Below are 16,999 nucleotides of genomic sequence, written 5' to 3'. Positions count from 1 at the left end.
TATGTATTCTTAGCATGGCTGTATTGCTGGGAAGACTGAAATTTGCAATTTTAGATTGATGGAGGGATTTCATAGCATGATCAATGTTTTTGTCTGAGTTTCTCAGTTCAAAACTATTGACTTAATGGTTTCACTTACTGGTTTTTGGTGAACACTACTACTAAGCTTGGTTGAGAATAATATTTTCAAGTCTCCAAAAGTGTGTGTGTGTCTGTGTGTGTGCGCGCATACATGTGTGTCTTAACATTTTGTCCTTTGTAAAAAGTTGTTTCAAATTGTTATCATGTGTTGCTGTTTGTTTATCAAGAGCAGGTTGCCTTGGGGCTGTGGCAACCTGCAGCCATGCCCAAAGCTTTCTGATAGGATTGTAAAATCACAAAGATGTTAAAGTTATGCTTTAAAAGCAGAGGGGGGAATATGCTACCCCTGTAAATGCATTAATTTGGTCTTACTCACCTTAAATTTTGTTCAGATTTTGTCTCCTGGTGAGCACCAGCTCTGCGTCACTAGAGGCTGCTTGCAGGCCCAACACAAATGCCTTTGGTTTGATGGAGGGACCCAGCCACTCACAAGTGGAGAGATCCTGACCCCTTGCTAACTGTGGGAAGAGGGTTTGTTTGTGTTTTTCCAGAAACTGAGCTGCAGCCTGTGTGGGTGCCAGCTGGTAATGTAAAGCCCTGGACTCCATTCACCGGAGGAAGCGCCTGCAGTAAGACAAATTCGCGACTTCATTCTGAAAGATCCATCTCCATCAAGGAGACATTGGAGGAGGAGGAGGCCAGACCCCTTCCAACACCGGGTGACGTGAGGGATCCTAAGAGATTGGTGCATCAAGCGCAACTGTCCTTGACATTATGATGCATTTAATAAACACTAATAATCCGTGGGAAAGGTTATGCTCTTGTCCCTAGAATTTCCTGATGGATCCTCAAAACTGGCTCATCTGACCTCGAAAGTGCTGCAACTCCCTTGAACTCAACACTGCCCCTGGAGAAGATGGAACCCCCAGTGGAGCTGCCTCTAAGAACTGAAAAGCTAAATTTCTTTAATATTCCTCTGGTTCCACTACAGGTCAGGAGTGCAGAGAAATTCTCCATCTTCTTAGAATGTTTGAGGAAGACTTTAAGTGTAACTTCTTATTTATAGAGACATTAGAAAAGCCATAGAAATTTGTGGTGGGATCCAAGCACAACTCTGACACTCTCTTAAAGGAGGTTGTGTGTGTAGAGCAAGGGGGATCTCAGGGTGGAGCAGGAGGATAAGAGGAGCCCTCTATCCTAGTCCCGGAGACCCCCGGAGGCCTCCCATGTGCTTTCACTGCAGAAGCAGTGGATATCTGCCTCATCAAGGACATCGAGAACCGTATCCCGACTGCCAAGGAGATCACAAGGAAGATGAGTGCCCTTGGAGGCCGAGAACTCTGAGGTCAGTCCTTTCCTATTGGATTTCTCACAAGGGATTGAAGCAGCCCAGTACCCTGCTCATAGGGTCTGGTGACCTGGGAACTTAAGCCAGGAGCCCCGGGAGGCACTCAGAGACAAAAGGATTGTAGGAGGAGCTTCCTCTAGTTCTTAACTAGTTCCAGCCTTGGCTCCCAGCCCTCTCTTACACCAACCATCAGGGTTGCTTGTGAGTCCCATGTAGAGTTAAATTCTTCCTCACTCACTAAGTTGTTGGGGATTTCCCTGCTCACCTACCTAAAACTTTTCTATTCTTCAATTGTTAAATGCAAAACTGTGCTTAACCTCTATAAAATGCAAAATTTAAATTGGGTTAAGAATCTCCCTGAAAAGCTTTTATCAATTTAAAACTGTTAATGCTAAACAAGATGTAACTGTAAAGAACTTTGATGTTATGTTTGAACTCAGCTGCTATGTATGTCAATGTTGGTCTTTACACTGTTCCTGTGCCACTCTGCTTTCGGTTAAATAATATTGTTTCTCCCCATTTTTCTGCTCTCCCAAGTGCATGTTTCCCCTACATACATCATTCAGGCCTAATTTTACAAAACACAGAAGGGGGATTTGTAGGAGGACATTGTGACCCGAAAAGGTCAGTGAGCACAGGACTACAGTTGGTTGGATAATATTTGGAGGAGAATAACCAAATGGCTACCTTTTGTATACCTTATTGGATATCATCTGCATATGTATATGAGAACACCTGGTGGAATATACAAGACAAAAGGAGTTCCAAACAAGCATTAATGGTTTTGTTGATAAGCTCAGCACTTCCTCCCTTATCCTATATGACCCTCAGAGTATAAAGTCTGATGCTACTAATAAACCTCGGCTTTTGACCATCAGTCAGGGTCCACGCGTGTTATTATCGGCTCCGTGCACCAAGTCCATCGCTGCGGGACAGCGACAGGGTCCGACCCGGCAGGGGCACCCCCCACAGCCGCCACACTGTGAGGAGCGGCACTTGCCCCCAAACCCAAGGCCCGAACCCCTCCCAAACTCACCTAGCCGCCAGATATTAGCAGCTGGGTGGAGCTAGGAATTTTAACCCAGTTCCCAAGTTCCCTCATGGCGCACTTACCCTGAGGAAAGAGCTCTCTTGGGTCCTGGGTGAGGCCGAGGACTCGTTCACTGCCTTGCGGCAGTGGCTTTGGCCTGAGTCCCCAGCATTGGGTCTGGCCCAGCAGGGGCACTCCCACAGAACACAATATTCAACAATGGCAGAATATCTGTTATTTTTTGAAGATTTATCTTTATTTCAAAGGATTAATTACAGAGAAAGAAGGAGAGAGAGAGAGAGAGAGAGAGAGAGAGAGAGAGAGAGAGAGAATCTTTCTATCATTGGTTCATCCCAAAATGGCTACAGCAGCCTGACCTGAGCCAATCTGAAGCCAGGAGCCTGGAGCTTCTTCTGGGTCTCCTACAGAGGTGCAGGGCCTAAACACTTGAGCCATTTGCTGCTGCTTCCCATGTACATTAGAGGGACTGCAAGTGGCACCCATATGGAATGCTGACACCACAGGCAGAGGTTTAATTTGCCATGCCACAGCACTGGCCCCAATGTTCAATTTTTTTTTCTAGAACATTGCTGATGTTCTGTCCTGATCTATCAGTTTCTGAGATGGAGTATGAAAATGTCCAACTATTGGAGCTGAATTTTCTCTTTATCATCTCAATTTCATCATTTTTTTTTAATATATTTTGGGGTTGTACAGTATGATGAGTTGACCATTTATTTTATCATTAAGGATTGTTCCTTGCAGTGTGTATCTGTACTCCTGAATACAAGATGGACTTCCAATGGAATTTTTCAATATATCTTGACAGTAAGATGCTGGACTTTCTACCATTGTCTATACCCACAATGTCAGGATACACTTAAATAGCAGAATGATGGACTTGTGACTGTTCCTAAAGAACTATCCTATTGTAATAATATAGGGGAAATTGGTGGCGAGAGGGTGGAAGGTGAAATCCAGAGCCTATGTAATTGTATCATGAAAAATAGAAATTAACGGCCCAGGGTGATGAGCTAGTGGCTAAATCCTCACCTTTCATCCTCCAGGATACCATTTGAGTTCGTATCCCAGCTGCTCCACTTCCCTTCCAGCTCCCTGTTTGCGGCCTGGGAAAGCAGTCGAGGATGGCCCAAGGCCTTGGGACCCTGCACCCACGTGGGAGACCCTGAAGAGGTTCTTGGCTCCTGGCTTCAGATCAGCGCAGCTACAGCCACTGCGGCCACTTGGGGAGTCAATCAGTGGACAGAAGATCTTCCTCTCTGTCTCTCCTCCTCTCTGTAAATGTGACTTTCCAATATTTAAAAAACAAATCCTCTAAAAAAAGAAAATTAGAAAATTAAAATAGAAATTAAAAAAAATGTTCTCTTTTTCTCTAATAATATTTTTGTCTGGCAGTCTATTTTAGCTGATGCCGTGGTTAAGCCAGGAGCAGGAGCTGCAGCTGGGTCGCCTCTCAAGCACTTGGCTGGAAAGTGGAGCAGCTGAGTCTAGAATTGGCACCCATATGGCATGGTGGCATTGTAGTGGGATCTTTACTTGCTACACCAGAATGCTGGCCCTGCGTGTGTGTGTGTGTGTGTGTGTGTGTGTGTGTGTGTGTGTGTGTGTGTTAAGATATTAGGAGGACAAATTAAGAAAAGTGTATTCAGATGCATTTTTGCTGCTTTTCGTTTGTTTGCTTAATTTCTTTGAAAACATTTGAGAGCGAAGAGAGAGCGAGAGGGTGATGCTCAGAGGGTTGAGTGGCCTGGGCAGGAGCAGCAGCTGGGCTTGGGTGCTGTGCTTCATTGCTGTTACTGAGTGGCCATTGTTTCATCAAATACTGACTCTATCCATATTTCTGTGTCTTACTTGGGACACAGGGTGACACACAGGTCTCATGGTTGCTTTCCACTCTTCACGTTGGACAGTTTGTGTCTAGGAAGTTTCAAGTTCACTAAAAGCATCTTCTGACTGTGCCCTGTGGCCCCTGATGGCTGGCGGGGTGTTTGCCCCTAATTCTGAGGCTCTTGTGTGTGGATCCATTCTGCTTGTGCTTTCACCTCACCGCGGCTGCTCTCCAGTCCTCATTTGCTAATTCCGCCATCCGGGAGCTCAGAGACAATTTCTCCTCACCTTCCCTGAGTGTCCGTCGCATTGCACTGCTCCTTGGCACGTCTTGTGATTGTTTTTAGGTTGTTCAAACTGAGTATTTTTGAAAGCCGTTCCTAGTACACCATGTTCTGACATTTCCCTCGTGTTGTGGACCGTTGGGTAATTTGTTGCACCTGTGAAATCTGTTCCCTTGGGGTTACTAATGTCCCTGTTGGATTTTTTTCTCTTGTTAAAATGGACATGTATGTTCTAGGCTGAAAGGGCAACTTTCTTAAGATTTATTTATTTGTATTAGAAAGGCAGAGTCACAGAAAGGAGAGACAGAAAAATCTTGCATCCTCTGAATTGCTCCCCAAATGGCCACCCCAAATGGTGTTGGGCAAGTCTGAAGCCAGGATCTAGGAACTTCCTCCAGGTCTCCTACATGGGTACAGGGTCCCAAGGCCTTGGGCCGTCCTCGACGGCTTTCCCAGGCCACAGGCAGGGAGCTGGATGGGAAGTGGAGCTGCCGGGACATGAACTGGTCCATATGGGATGCTGGCAGCATAGGCAGAGGATTAATATGTTACACCATGGCACCAGCTTCAAACCTGATTTATTAGGGGCTTCTGTGTGTCTTCCTGGCTTAGTACCTTCTGCTTCTGGCTGTGTGGCCAGGAGAACTGTTGCAGCAGTTCTGGCCTTGGGTCTTGCTGGGTTCTATGTTTTACCAGGCCTGTGGGGGTCTCTGATGTCCATGAGCGAGCCCTGGGAGAGTCCAGGAACTGCTTGCAACCCCTGTAGTCTCCAGGCAGCCAGTGGTGTGCTTGCCACCTTCACACCCACAAGCACAGTCTCGTGGAGAGAGGTGAGCTGGCCCTTCCACCCAGCGGCTGTATGGGCTGCCGGAGCTGCAGGCAGCTATGCCACAAAGCAGCCGCGACGTTCGGATCTCATATGATAGGATTCACAGAGACAATGAGGACACCATTTTCTGACTTTTAGAAAAGATCTATTTTTATTTATTTGTCCAGAATAGTTCAAAGGGAGAGGGAAAGACAGAAAGACTGAGAACACTGACATACAATCCCAAGCATTCAGACTGTGTGTGTGTGTGTGTGTGTGTGTGTGTGTGTGTGTGTGTATAACATGATTTCTGTGTGGCTGCCACTTACTGCTTAATTTGCTGTGCCACAATGCTGGCACAGCTTTTTTTTTTTTTAATTTTAGAAGCAGAGAGATGCGTCTTTGCATTTCTCTGTGCTGCTTTCTGGGTAACTTTTTTAAAAAAAGATTTATTGTTAAATTATTTTTACTGGGAAGTCAGATTAACAGAGCAGGAGAGACAGAGAAAAAGATCTTCCATCCGTTGATTCACTCCCCAAGTGGCTGCAATGGCCAGAGTTGAGCCAATATGATCTGAAGCCGGGAACCAGGAGCCTCTTCCGGGTCTCCCACGTGGGTGCAGGGTCCCAAGGCTTTGGGCCGTCCTCGACTGCTTTCCCAGGCCACAAGCAGGGAGCTGGATGGGAAATGAAGCTGCTGGGATTAGAACCGGCGCCCATATGGGATCCTGACGCATGCAAGTTGAGGATTTAGCCTCTAGGCTGCCATGCTGGGTCTCTGGTTCACTTCTTGCTTCCATTTTCCTCTTCAGCTATGTTCTACATGTTGTTTACATCATTTTTATATAATATATATATATATGTGTGTGTGTGTGTATAGATAGATAGATTTATTTATTTTTATTGCATTCAAGGCGAGGACTTTAGCCACCAGGTCACCGCGCCAGGCCCCATTTCTTGATTTTCTAATTTGAATTGGTGTCTTTTTGCTTTCTAGAACTTGTCTATGGCCCATTTTCTAGAATATATGGTTGCTTGATAGTATGTTTTGTTGTACTCTTAACACTTCCGTTCATTTTCTTTAAGTGTATTACTCATGTTTTGATACTTTCTATCCTATCATTTAAAAATGATCATTTATGTGATATGCAGAGTTAGAGAGAAACAGAGAGAGAGAGAAAGAGAGAGAGAGAGAGAGAGATAGCTTCCATCTGCTGGTACATTTCCCAAATGAGTGCAATGGCCAGTGTCAGGCCAGGCTGAAATCAGGAGCCCAGAGTTTCTTTCGGGTCTCCCACATGGGTGGGTGCAGGGCCCAAATACTTGGCCATCCTCCACTGATTTCTCTACATCATTAGCAGAGAGCTAAATCGTAAGTCTAACAGCCAGACTAGAACCCATAGGCACATGGCATGCTGCATGTCAGGACTGATTAGACGAGAAGATGCTTACGGGAGAAATGATTTCATTCAACTACACTGCGGCCATCACCCATACTTTCAGGACGATGCCCCTTGTCTGAACACAGACTTCTACATCCCCAGAAGCTCTAAGAGTCCCCAGGGTTGGTTTTTATGTTCATTAAACTTGAAGAAAGCCAAAAGGGAAGAGCACCATGCCAATGAACAAAGGCAGAGGCGAGGAGTCAGCCTGTGGGTTAGCGGGCCTTCTTCCATAATTTACAACGGGAGGGAGACAGGAAGGAGAGATGGCATTGCTCCAAGAGAAAGCATCACAGCAGCTGTTCCGGGCCCCTGGGAAGCCTCTACGCTACACTCTCAGCTCCTTCGCTGGCACCGCAGACTGGCTCTTTCACTCCCTATACCACAACCCCAGTTCTGTATCCTGTCATTTCAAAATCTCCTATCTTTATGGGCTTTACGTTTCTATGTATGTTACTCATGGTGGCTTGTTTCTTGTCCAATGTGTGATTCTTTTCATTGTCTATTTTTAGAATTCTCTGGAGAAACTCTAGAGGGCTTGTGTTTAGAGGATTTGGCCTTGGTTCTGCCAGATCCTCTGGATATAACGACGTAATTTAGGACTTTGAGCCGCTGAATTTTGTTACTGCTGAAGCTTCATTATTATATTGGGTGGTCACAATCCAAGTGACATCTGTGTGTCTTATAACACATACAGCTTGCACATGGATGCCCTCCCCGCGTCACTGCCTGCTTCAGTCATACCATGTGTTAAGAAAGTCTGAGTCCACACCACCTGCAACCGAGCTCACAAATGATTCAGACTTCTGTCAGCGGGTTCAGAAGACACACACTTCTCACTGCCCACTCCTGCAGGCTAGTGGATCCAGTGACTTCCCCAGAGCCAAACACAGGTGTTGGCCAGGGTTCATGGGCAGAGGAGACGCTCACACACTGGTCCTGCCTGCAGCCGCACGGATGCTTGAGGTCTCGGCTCTCTGGGCCCTTGTTTGCCTTCCTTGTTAGCTCAGCCCTTCAATGATGGCGGGTTAGCTCTGTCCTGCGCCAGACCTGGGGGTCCTGTGTGTCTGCCCACTTTGCCCCCAAGGTGTACACACATTTGAAGGCCCTGTCTCTGCAGATGGCCTCATAGTTCCTGGAGGGTTCTGGTTGCCCTCTCCTTGAGCTTCTGGAGCCCAGCCAGGGGACGCACTCAGGCCACTTCGCAGCTCAGGGTGCTGCCCCCAGCAAGGCACAGAGCTTGTCTTGGGGACCAGGTACTGCATACCACCTTCTGCGCCCTCTGAGCACTGGACTCATCACATGTGGGACTTCCTGGTTTACCATGCTACTGTCCACACCCTTCCGCACGTCTTGGGCTACGTATCCCCAGCCCCCAGAATAGGGACACTGACAGCTGCTGAGGCTGGGGCGTGGAGCTTGGCTTGGGTCTGCAGGTCAGCGACCTGGGCTGTGGGTGGCTGGGTGCTGCTTGAGGCCCTGGCCAGCTCAGAACCGCCACCCTCCCCGTTTTTGTACGGGCTCAGCAAGTACTTCCTTCTACTTACTATCTTAAATAAACCATTTATTCAGGAGGAACAATTGAAGAAAGCAGCTGTGACATGGATTATAAAATGAAACAAGCATAGCTTGGCCTCCAGGTGCAAGGGTGAGATGACTGTGTTGCCACAGGGACTGCCAGTATGGCTTGGGGTGTGAGCGGGCTGGTGTGTGGGCGTGAGTGCAGACACGCACAGGCGCACTCACACACATACGCGCACAAGCGGTGTGGGTGGCGATGAATGACTTTGTGTGTCTGCAGCCGGGCCCCTTCCCTGCCCCCCAAGCCCACCACAGCAAAAATGAGGCCTTCTTCCCCTCCCTCCCCCTGGCTCTTGCTCAGAGACCCCCGTCTCCTGCAGTGGCAGTTTGACCACCCTCCGTCACAAAGAACCCCAGTGATGCTGAGGCTCCCGAGAGGAAACGACAGTGAGGACGCCAGATGTGTGGCCAGGAGCCCGCCCCGGTGCTGCCTCCCTGTACTCCATGAGGCCCCCACCATTCCGTGTGCACATACACACTGCCACCCGACTGTCTGGGCACAGGGTCCCTGTGGCAAATAAGGTGGCCCACACCTTTCCTGGAGGGGGAAACAGCAGGGAACCCTACCCCCACCCCCAAAGAAGAAAGTACCAGTCGCGGGAGAGGAAGGGTGTATGCAGAGCTGGTCCCACAAAAGGCAGTACAGCCAGGCTCTGGCTGCTCATGGGCACGGCAGGGAGCAGAGAAGCACTCTGCTCCACTCCCGCCTCTCGGCACTGTCCCCCAACCCCCTCCCATGTGAGGTATAGCGCTTCCCTCCCTCTCCCTCCCCATGACCCCCCACTGTGTCCCTCCCACCCTCCTCGACCATGTGGGTGGTCAGAGTACCCTCTTGCGGGCAAGGGTGAGGGACCAGCCCAGCAACACTATAGGACCTTATGTGGGGTCCAGCTCAAAGACCCCATCACTGGTGGGGGTGGTGAAGAAGGAGGGCGGGTCAGAGGTGGTAGACTCATGCCCCCCGCTGCCCACTGCCTGGGAGCGCCTCTCCTGCAGCCGCAGGCTGCGCTCCAAGTCTAGCAGCTGCCCCATGAAGTTGAAGTTGGGTGAGATGTTAGACTTCTTTCTCTTGACCAGGTCGTAGGCGTCGTTGAGTGACAGGTGCAGCTTCTGCATGAGGTAGGCCACGGTGACAGTGACGGAGCGGCTGACTCCTGCCAGGCAGTGGACGAGCACACCACAGTTCTGGGACAAGGCTTCGTCTAGGTGTAGCAGGGCAGGGTTGGGACATGATGACAATGTGGCCTCAGATGGGGGTGTCACCCTCAGAGCTGCCTCTCTGCCCTCCAGAGCCTCTGGTCGTGCCCTGCCTGCCTCCCCCGCCCCTGCACCCCAAGATGTGCCCTCTGGCTCTGGGACTCCGGGAATAGTGGCTAAGCCTGGGGGGAATTCACTGGGCTGGAGAGGGGAGAGGCCGGAAGCAGGAGTGGGGGGCAGGGAAGAACGGGGGAGCAGCACCCACTCACCAATGAAAGCAATGGCCTCTGGAAAGAACTGCGATAGATTCTGGCTCCAGTGGTCAGAAATGGGGATCTGCTTGTAGTGAAAGTCCCCATTCTTCTCGAACAGATTGGGGAGGTTGGGGGTGACATTGAGGATGTAGCGGATGCCCAGCCTGGCCAAGCTCTCCAAGTTGGCTGAATCACGGGCACAGCCTAGGTAGAGGTTGGGCAGGATCTGCACAGGAAAGGCGCGTAGCAAGCCCAGCGGCGGGGGCGTGCTACCGTCCGAGTCCAGGCCACAGGTCAGGGAGTCGCGCTCAGGCTCTGTCTCGGAGCAGTCGGAGGTGAGGCACAGGGCGCCCAGCCCCACCACGGGCGCCGGGCTGCGCAGCGTAGCTGTGCTGGAGCCTCCGGGGCTGCCAAGGCTACTCTCACACAGCTGTGGACACTCGGCCTGAAATCTGCTGAAGCCACCTGTTGGAGACAGGCGAGAGGTCAATATCAAGGGGTGCACGCATCCTATTTCCTGCGTCTAGGTCCCAGCTGCGCTTCTGACTCCCACTTCCTGGCACTGTGCAATCTAGGGAGGCAGCATGTTGATGGCTCAAGCGCTTGTGTCCCTGTCCCAGCCATGGGAGATGAGGACAGAGTTCCAAGCTCCAGGCTTTAGCCTCATCTGGCCCTGGCTTTTGTGGGCATTTGGTAAATGAACCCGTGGATGGAAGAGTTCTAGCTGCCTTTCTTTTTGTGTCTCCCTTATTTCAAATCAATACATAAACAGACGGACACAGCCGGCAGCTTGATCTGCACTGTGACCCATGTGGCGGCCCGCAGGCTCCCGGGCAGCTCTCTCTTGGCGCTAGCGGCTGGTGCTTGGTCAGCTGCTGCAGGCGCAGTAGGCCAGGCTCAGGCAGAGCGCAGGCAAGCGTGAGGGCTCGTCAGAGCAGGCACCCACACGAGGGCCAGCAGTAAAAAAAGAAAGGTTTATAGGTCAGTCCTGTAGCTGACGGACTAATGGGGCCTGAGGGAGGGGGAGGAATGGAGCATGTCACCTGACCGGTTCTAGAGTCCCAAGGAGCCAGCATCCCTGCCTCTAAGGCCTTTTCTTGGCCACTCACTGATGAAGAGGTTCGTGTGAACACTGCCCCTGCCTGGGGCCCCTTGGTGGTGGTGGTGGTAAGTTGGGGGATGGTGGAGGTGCTTGGCTCAGCCGCCTCAGTGGCAAGGCTGGTTCTTGCCTCTGCCAGCCCTGTTGCGTCCCACTCGCCCTTCACAGCCTGCGTGGGGAGTTGGTTGGTAAGCATCTCGTGAGCTAAGTCAGCCAGTTCTCCCCATTTGCCAGACTCAAACACTGGACTCTCAAGGCTGAAGGGACTTGTCCAAGGTCGTGCTCAGACACCCCCTCCTCCCGAAGCAGCCTGGCAGGTTGCCAGGTGAGGCTCACCCAAGGTCAAATTAATGATGAATTTCCCAGGGCAGGCAGGCTCATGTCTCCATCCCTCCTCCCACCTCCGCTGGTGCCCCAGCGCCTCTCCTGCGGCACCTACCCTGTAGGTAGTAAGCCAGGTAGCCTTCCTCTCGCAGCTTCTGGAGCAGGATGCCCAGCACCGAGTCGGCTTCCCACTCTTCCGCCTCAGCGTCGGCTTCCCCGCGCCGGCGCCGGCCCCCGGTCTGGTCGTAGAGGAGCACCGGGGCCGGCGGCTGCGGCTGCGGCTGCGACCCGGGCAGCAGCGCGCGCACCGACAGGCTGCCCCTGCGCAGGCGGCGCAGCAGGAGCGCGGGCAGGGCCACGCTGAGCGCTCCGCCGATGCGAGCCGCTTCGTACAGCTCGCGGCTGCGGCAGTCCAGCAGCAGCAGCCCCGGCCGCGAGGGCGCCAGCTCCTGGCGCAGCCAAAGGCAGGAACGGCCTAGGCCCTCCATGGGCGCGGGGCTTCTTGTACGTCGGTCGGCGGGCGCTGCACACAGAGAGAAGACAAATGCCATGAGCTCCAGTCTCGGCTCCGAGGGGTCAACGCCCCGTGTCGCCAAGACTGTGGAGACCCACGATCCCTTGGGGTCGCCCCTCAGCCGCTCAGCCCGCTCGCTGTCTCAGGGAGGCCTAGCAGAAAGGCAGCACCCAGAAAAGCACCCGGGGCGGAGGTCACTGGGACGCCCAGCGTTGCTCCTCTTCCTCAGAGAATGGCTGGGCGAGTAGTGGCTGCCTGCTCCGGGCTCTGGTGGCGAGGCCTCAAGGCCACAGCCACCTCTTTCACACCTACTTTCTGAGGCTCTTGCTCAGCCTGACGGGGTCACTCCCCAAGATGCAGCTTCCCACTTTGGGGCTGTGTGCCTGCGAAGCAGGGACAGCGATCAAGGCCTCCGTTGTCCCCCACTACCAAGCGGAGCCAGGGACAGAGGAGGCCCATCAGCCTCCAGCGGCCCTCTCTGGCTTGACCCTGCCCGAATCCCCCGCACCCTCAGGAATGAACAAAAGGAGAGAGACCTGGAGAGCGATTGCTCAGCGGTTGCCTGCGCGGGGACGTTCAGGCCAGAGCGCTGGCACCGCGGGGCGCCGGAGACCCCAAGGCAGGCGCCAGCAGGAGGCGGGGCAGCGGGCAGGTTCGCACGTGGAAGATCGGCCTCGCGCCGCTCGTGAGCTGGCCGCTTCCTGGCAGCGAGAGTGAGCTACCACGTTGGAAGTCGCTGCCTTTGGATGGGGAGTAGCTGCCCCAGGGGGCGGGCCGGGGCGGTCCAGGGCAGCGGGGGCGGGCTCAGGGGGGTCAGCAGACCAATCGCTGGGAGCCAGATGAGGCGGGTGGGACCTGAGAGCTGCAGGCTGAGCTGAGCCCTCCACTCAGGCAGCATAGGGTCGAGGCAGAGGCCAAGGGCAGGTCAGGGGCCCGGTAGGGGACCAACTGCAGTTCCCCTGGCTGGTGGCGCCAGCTTGGTCCCCATAGGCAGGGGAGGGGGGTTGAGGACAAAAGCCCAGCCCCCGTGTCCAGAGGCTGCCTCCTACACAGCTCCCTGGTGACTCTGAACCTTTGTCCTCCCTGACTGGACCTCAGTGGGCACATCTGTAAAATGGCAGCAGCTCGTGCTCCTGTGGGGGTACTGCTGAATTCACAGGTCTACCTAAGAGCAGCCGGGAGCCCGAGGTCCCCGGTCCTAAGCTAGGGCATTGTGCTGGTGTCACACAGGGCCAACCCAGCGCCTCCTTCTGCTTCATCCCATTCACCACCACCCCCTTCTCCCCAATCCTACCAATCAATCGTAAAAGAAGCAGCTTCTATTTCAGTCTCTCACATCAGTGATGTCCCCTGGGCTCCTACACGGTACAGCCTCACATTCACCAGCTCTTGGCCAGGTCACTGTCACAATTTCCCAAAGTCTCCATCAACTTACTCTCCATCGTGGTCCGAGCCAAGCCTAGGGACCTGGGCCCCTCCATGAGCCCCTGCTTACCTGGTGCTCCCAGCATAGTAGGGTAGATGGACAATGAGCAGGGAGACCAAACCAGTTCTCAGATGGGATGATCCACGGAGACAATGAAAGGAGAGCTGAGACAGGTTTCTGAAAAGCAAACAGCCTCTGATGAAAGATGCATAGTAGATAAGATAAAACTACACAGCGATCTAAAGGTTAAGACCCTGGGAGATAGCTGGGGCAGAGATTGCACTGTGTGTTAAGGCTGGAATGCCACGGAGCAAAAGACACCTGGAGGGGCGAGGTTCAGCGTCAGCATGGGGACAAAGGCAAAACCAGAAAGTCAGTGCCACCTGCTGCCATGTTCTCGGACTCCTCAGGGCTGCAAGGTGGTTGTGGGGTCACCACAGCGCTCTCTTGCTGCACAGTTGGGTGTTGGTGTGGGTCATTTGGAAAGTAAGTTTTGTGGAATTAATCTGACGATCATGTTGAGACTCTCTTCCAACGGCTCTAGCTTAAGGAATTGAAGGCAGAGGCAGCCCCATCACACAAGCTAGGAGGTGACCACTTAGAATTAGGTGTGGTGCGCCTGCAGCTCTAATGCCAACATTTGGCTCATGAAGCATAAAACGAAGATGAGAACATGCATGAGGTAATGCATGTCTGAGGTCACAGGTCGCCTCCAAGGGGCCTTTGGCCCACCCACCCCCTTCCTTCTGAGTGGCCCTGGGCAGTGGGCTCATCTGTGGCCACCCTCCATGGTGCCACGTCGGTAGAACATCCAGGGCCCCCCCTACCCCGTGGGCACAAGCTCAACCCAGGCCTTCCTGCGAGGCTGCTGTCTGGCCCTCCAGTGTGCCCTTCTCCGTGCAGGCTGCGCCTGTGTTCCCATGGCGGGAACAAGCTCTCACACACTCAGACACTCGGGCTGGGCTGCTTCAGAGCCATTGCAGTGGTAGGTGGCGCTAGCGGTGGGCAAGATGTTCCACAGGTTGCCAGCCAGTTGCTTGGCCATGTAGTGTGGTGGTGGTGGGTGGCAGGGAGGCCCGCAGGTTGCTGCACAGACACGAACTCACATGCACTGTGGTGGCAGCTCAGCCACCCCTAGATGCACAGGAGAGCCCAACAACCCCTGGAGGCCTCTCTAGGGAGGGCTCCCAGCAGGAGGTGAGGGGGTTGAGGTGGAAGAGAGTGAGACAAGCTGTGTAATAGTGGAGAAAAGGGAAGCCTGCAGTGCAACAGTGACAGCGCCTTGCTTAGACCCCCAACGACAAACCCTCCGAGCCGGAAAACCGTTCCAAGCCTTGGGAGCAGGGCGGAGGCAAGTTCCAAAGTCAGCGCCCGGCGCCCGGCGCCTGCAACGCTCACAGCGCCAGCAACAGGACAAATGGGAACCTGTTACCACCTCCGCACTGCAGGGCTGAGAGCAGCCAAGCCCCCCGGACCCGCCCCCCCTCAAGTCCCCTGCAGCGCCTGCTCAGGGCGCCGGCCCCGCCCTGCGGCCGCTCCCCGGCGAGCCGCCGGCACTGCGGGCGGCCGCACTGCGCCCCCGGGCCTACAGGCCCCCCGCCGGAGGGCAGAGGCAGGCTGCCCGGTCACGGTTCACCGCAGGGTGGGCGCTGCGACCGTCGCACCCCCTCGGGGCGCCCCTCGGCCGCGGTCAGCGCCCCCTGGAGGCTGCGGGAACGGCCGCGGCTCCCAGGCCCCGTGCGCGCCGCGTGCGCTCTCGTGGCTCGGAGCGCCTCAGGAGAGCGGTGCCCCGCCCCCCAGCTCCCAAAGCACAGTTCCCGCCCGGCAGAATGGCCGGATTTCGGCTGTCGCGGTCCGGTCACATGGCCAGGATCACAACTCCCAGAGACAGCGTTTCCTGCCAAAAGCAGAGTGTCTTTTCCACCGAGTCCACTTTGCGCCGGGGAGATGGCTTTCTGCTTTTCCTGCTCGCTCGATCTGCTCTTGGAGCTGGGAGTTCCTCCGAAACGGGAGCGGAGGTGTGCCCGGCCCCTGGCTGGCCCTAGCCCCCGGGGCAGGGTCTGCTACGCGCCGGGCGCTCATGGAAGAAATGCTCGTTAACAAGACGTTAATGAATGAAACCAATTGTTTGTTGCTCGAAGGAGCCCGGGAGGGTACATCACACACTCCTTCCCAGACAGGCACAAACACACGCGCGCACAGCCTGGCTCCCGCCTCCATACGCCCAGGCACACTGGTACGGCACGCGGACTCCAACCCTTACCGCGCCAACCTATTCCTTGGCTGTCCAGGCGCTTTATGCCGCTTTGATCCCAGACGCCCCGCCTTCATCTAGGGGTCTGCCTCTCTTTGCCCCCTCGCAGCCTGCCGCCTCCATATCTAAGTACCTTACCTTGAGCCCCAAGTTACCTCTTAGGGGAGAGGTCAAGCCAGCCGCTGGGGAGGCTGGAACTCTGCCTGGGGAGGCACTTGGGGGCCTCCCCGGGGCGGCTGAGCTCCCGCTCAAGGAGAGTCTGGGGTGCGTGGCACGGATGTCACCAAGTGTTGCAGCCTCTAGAATCGGCCCGCCAGGTGTAGGGGAAGACTGGAGAGAGGGACTCAGGGCTGTGCTGGGGGCGACGAGGGCGATGGGGGCGGGCCACGATGCCTGAGAGCGCCGCAATCCAGCAGGTGTGCCTGTGTGCAAGGGGTGTGTGAGAGTGCGTGTTGGGGATGCTGGCAGAGTGTGCCTGGGGAGAGGGGAGTGTCGGCGGCTGGGGTGTGGGTTTGTGTTGGGACTTGGGTCCCGGGTGGGTGGGCTCCAGGCTGTGTCTCTGGGTTGGGAACTTTGGGGCGGGGGTTGTCTGTAATGGGCTTGTGCGGAGTTCGAGAAGGTGGGTAGGGCTGGGGGAACTGTCAGGCAGGCACCGTTGGGCTGTATTGGAAGCGTGCGTGCGTCTGGGAGTGAATGGGGCGTGGCGGCATCTGCGATGGCTTGTTGGCGCGAGTTGGGAACAGCATGAGTGGTGGGTCGGGGCTGCCGGCGTGCGCACCACAGAGACCCGGGGCCGCGGTGCGCACAGTGTGCCAGGTGACTGTTCCGCCGCTGTGAGTGCAGGAAACACGGCAGCTCCACGGGCAGGGAGTGGGGGTGTGCGGCGAGTGGGTCTCGCGGAAACGCGTGTGTCGGCACCCTGGGGTGCGTGCTGGCAGGATTTTAGGGGTGCGAGGCAGAGGAGTGCACGTCGGAGGGCAGCCAGGCCGACTGCGGTGGGGGTGGGGTAGGGGACCGGAGGCGCCCAGAGCTCTGCTCACCTTTGATGGGCTGGGCTCCGCGCGTAGTGGCCGGGAACTTCCCGAATCTTGGGCGGCGGGAAGCGCCACCACCACTGCCGAAGGCTACCGGAGTCCCGGGCGGCGGCCTCGCTTGCAGCTGAGAGGCCGCCGCCGCTGCTGCGGAGGGAAACTCCAAATCCCGCCTCCGCCGCCGCCTCCGCCGCCGCCTCCTCCCCTCCCGTCGCCGTCTTCTCCGCCCCCTGCCCAGGAGGGGCACTGTCGCCGGCGGTGCGCGGGGAGGGGCGGCAGCCTGCCCAGCGGATCCCTCCTCCTCCTACACCCCCTCCCGCCCGCCTCCCACCCGCTAGCCTCTGCCGGCTCTGCCAGTCCTGCCCAGCGCGCCCTGAGATTCCCCCAGCCCTCAGCAGCGCCGCCGCTGGGGAGTTGGGCGCTGGCCTGGGCAGCACTGCCCCGTGGAGTCTACACTGGCACTCCTCTAGGAACCTCTGG

The 16,999-nt window shown here is 55.1% G+C and overlaps 1 protein-coding gene across 2 annotated transcripts; it reads right to left on the bottom strand.

The window, feature by feature from the left end:
• Window positions 1-9,223: 9,223 nt before the first annotated feature.
• On the bottom strand, window positions 9,224-16,724 carry DUSP9 (dual specificity phosphatase 9). Of its 2 annotated transcripts, XM_058658595.1 has the most exons (5): window positions 16,529-16,724; window positions 13,304-13,411; window positions 11,410-11,817; window positions 9,887-10,336; window positions 9,224-9,622 (listed from the first exon to the last, which is right to left on the bottom strand). In XM_058658595.1, exons 2-5 carry the CDS (start codon window positions 13,317-13,319, stop codon window positions 9,297-9,299), a joined length of 1,200 nt encoding a protein of 399 aa, XP_058514578.1. In that variant the 5' UTR covers window positions 13,320-13,411; window positions 16,529-16,724; the 3' UTR covers window positions 9,224-9,296. The 2 variants fall into 2 exon arrangements, with proteins under 2 accessions (XP_058514578.1, XP_004598896.2); XM_004598839.2 differs by lacking the exons at window positions 13,304-13,411; window positions 16,529-16,724 and adding an exon at window positions 12,345-12,435.
• Between the last annotated feature and the right edge of the window lie 275 nt (window positions 16,725-16,999).

The sequence above is a fragment of the Ochotona princeps genome, chromosome X (assembly GCF_030435755.1).
Source record: "Ochotona princeps isolate mOchPri1 chromosome X, mOchPri1.hap1, whole genome shotgun sequence".
Classification (NCBI taxonomy): Eukaryota; Metazoa; Chordata; class Mammalia; order Lagomorpha; family Ochotonidae; genus Ochotona; species Ochotona princeps.
Note: the sequence above shows the minus strand (reverse complement) of the source record. Positions and strands in the feature narration are given on the sequence as shown.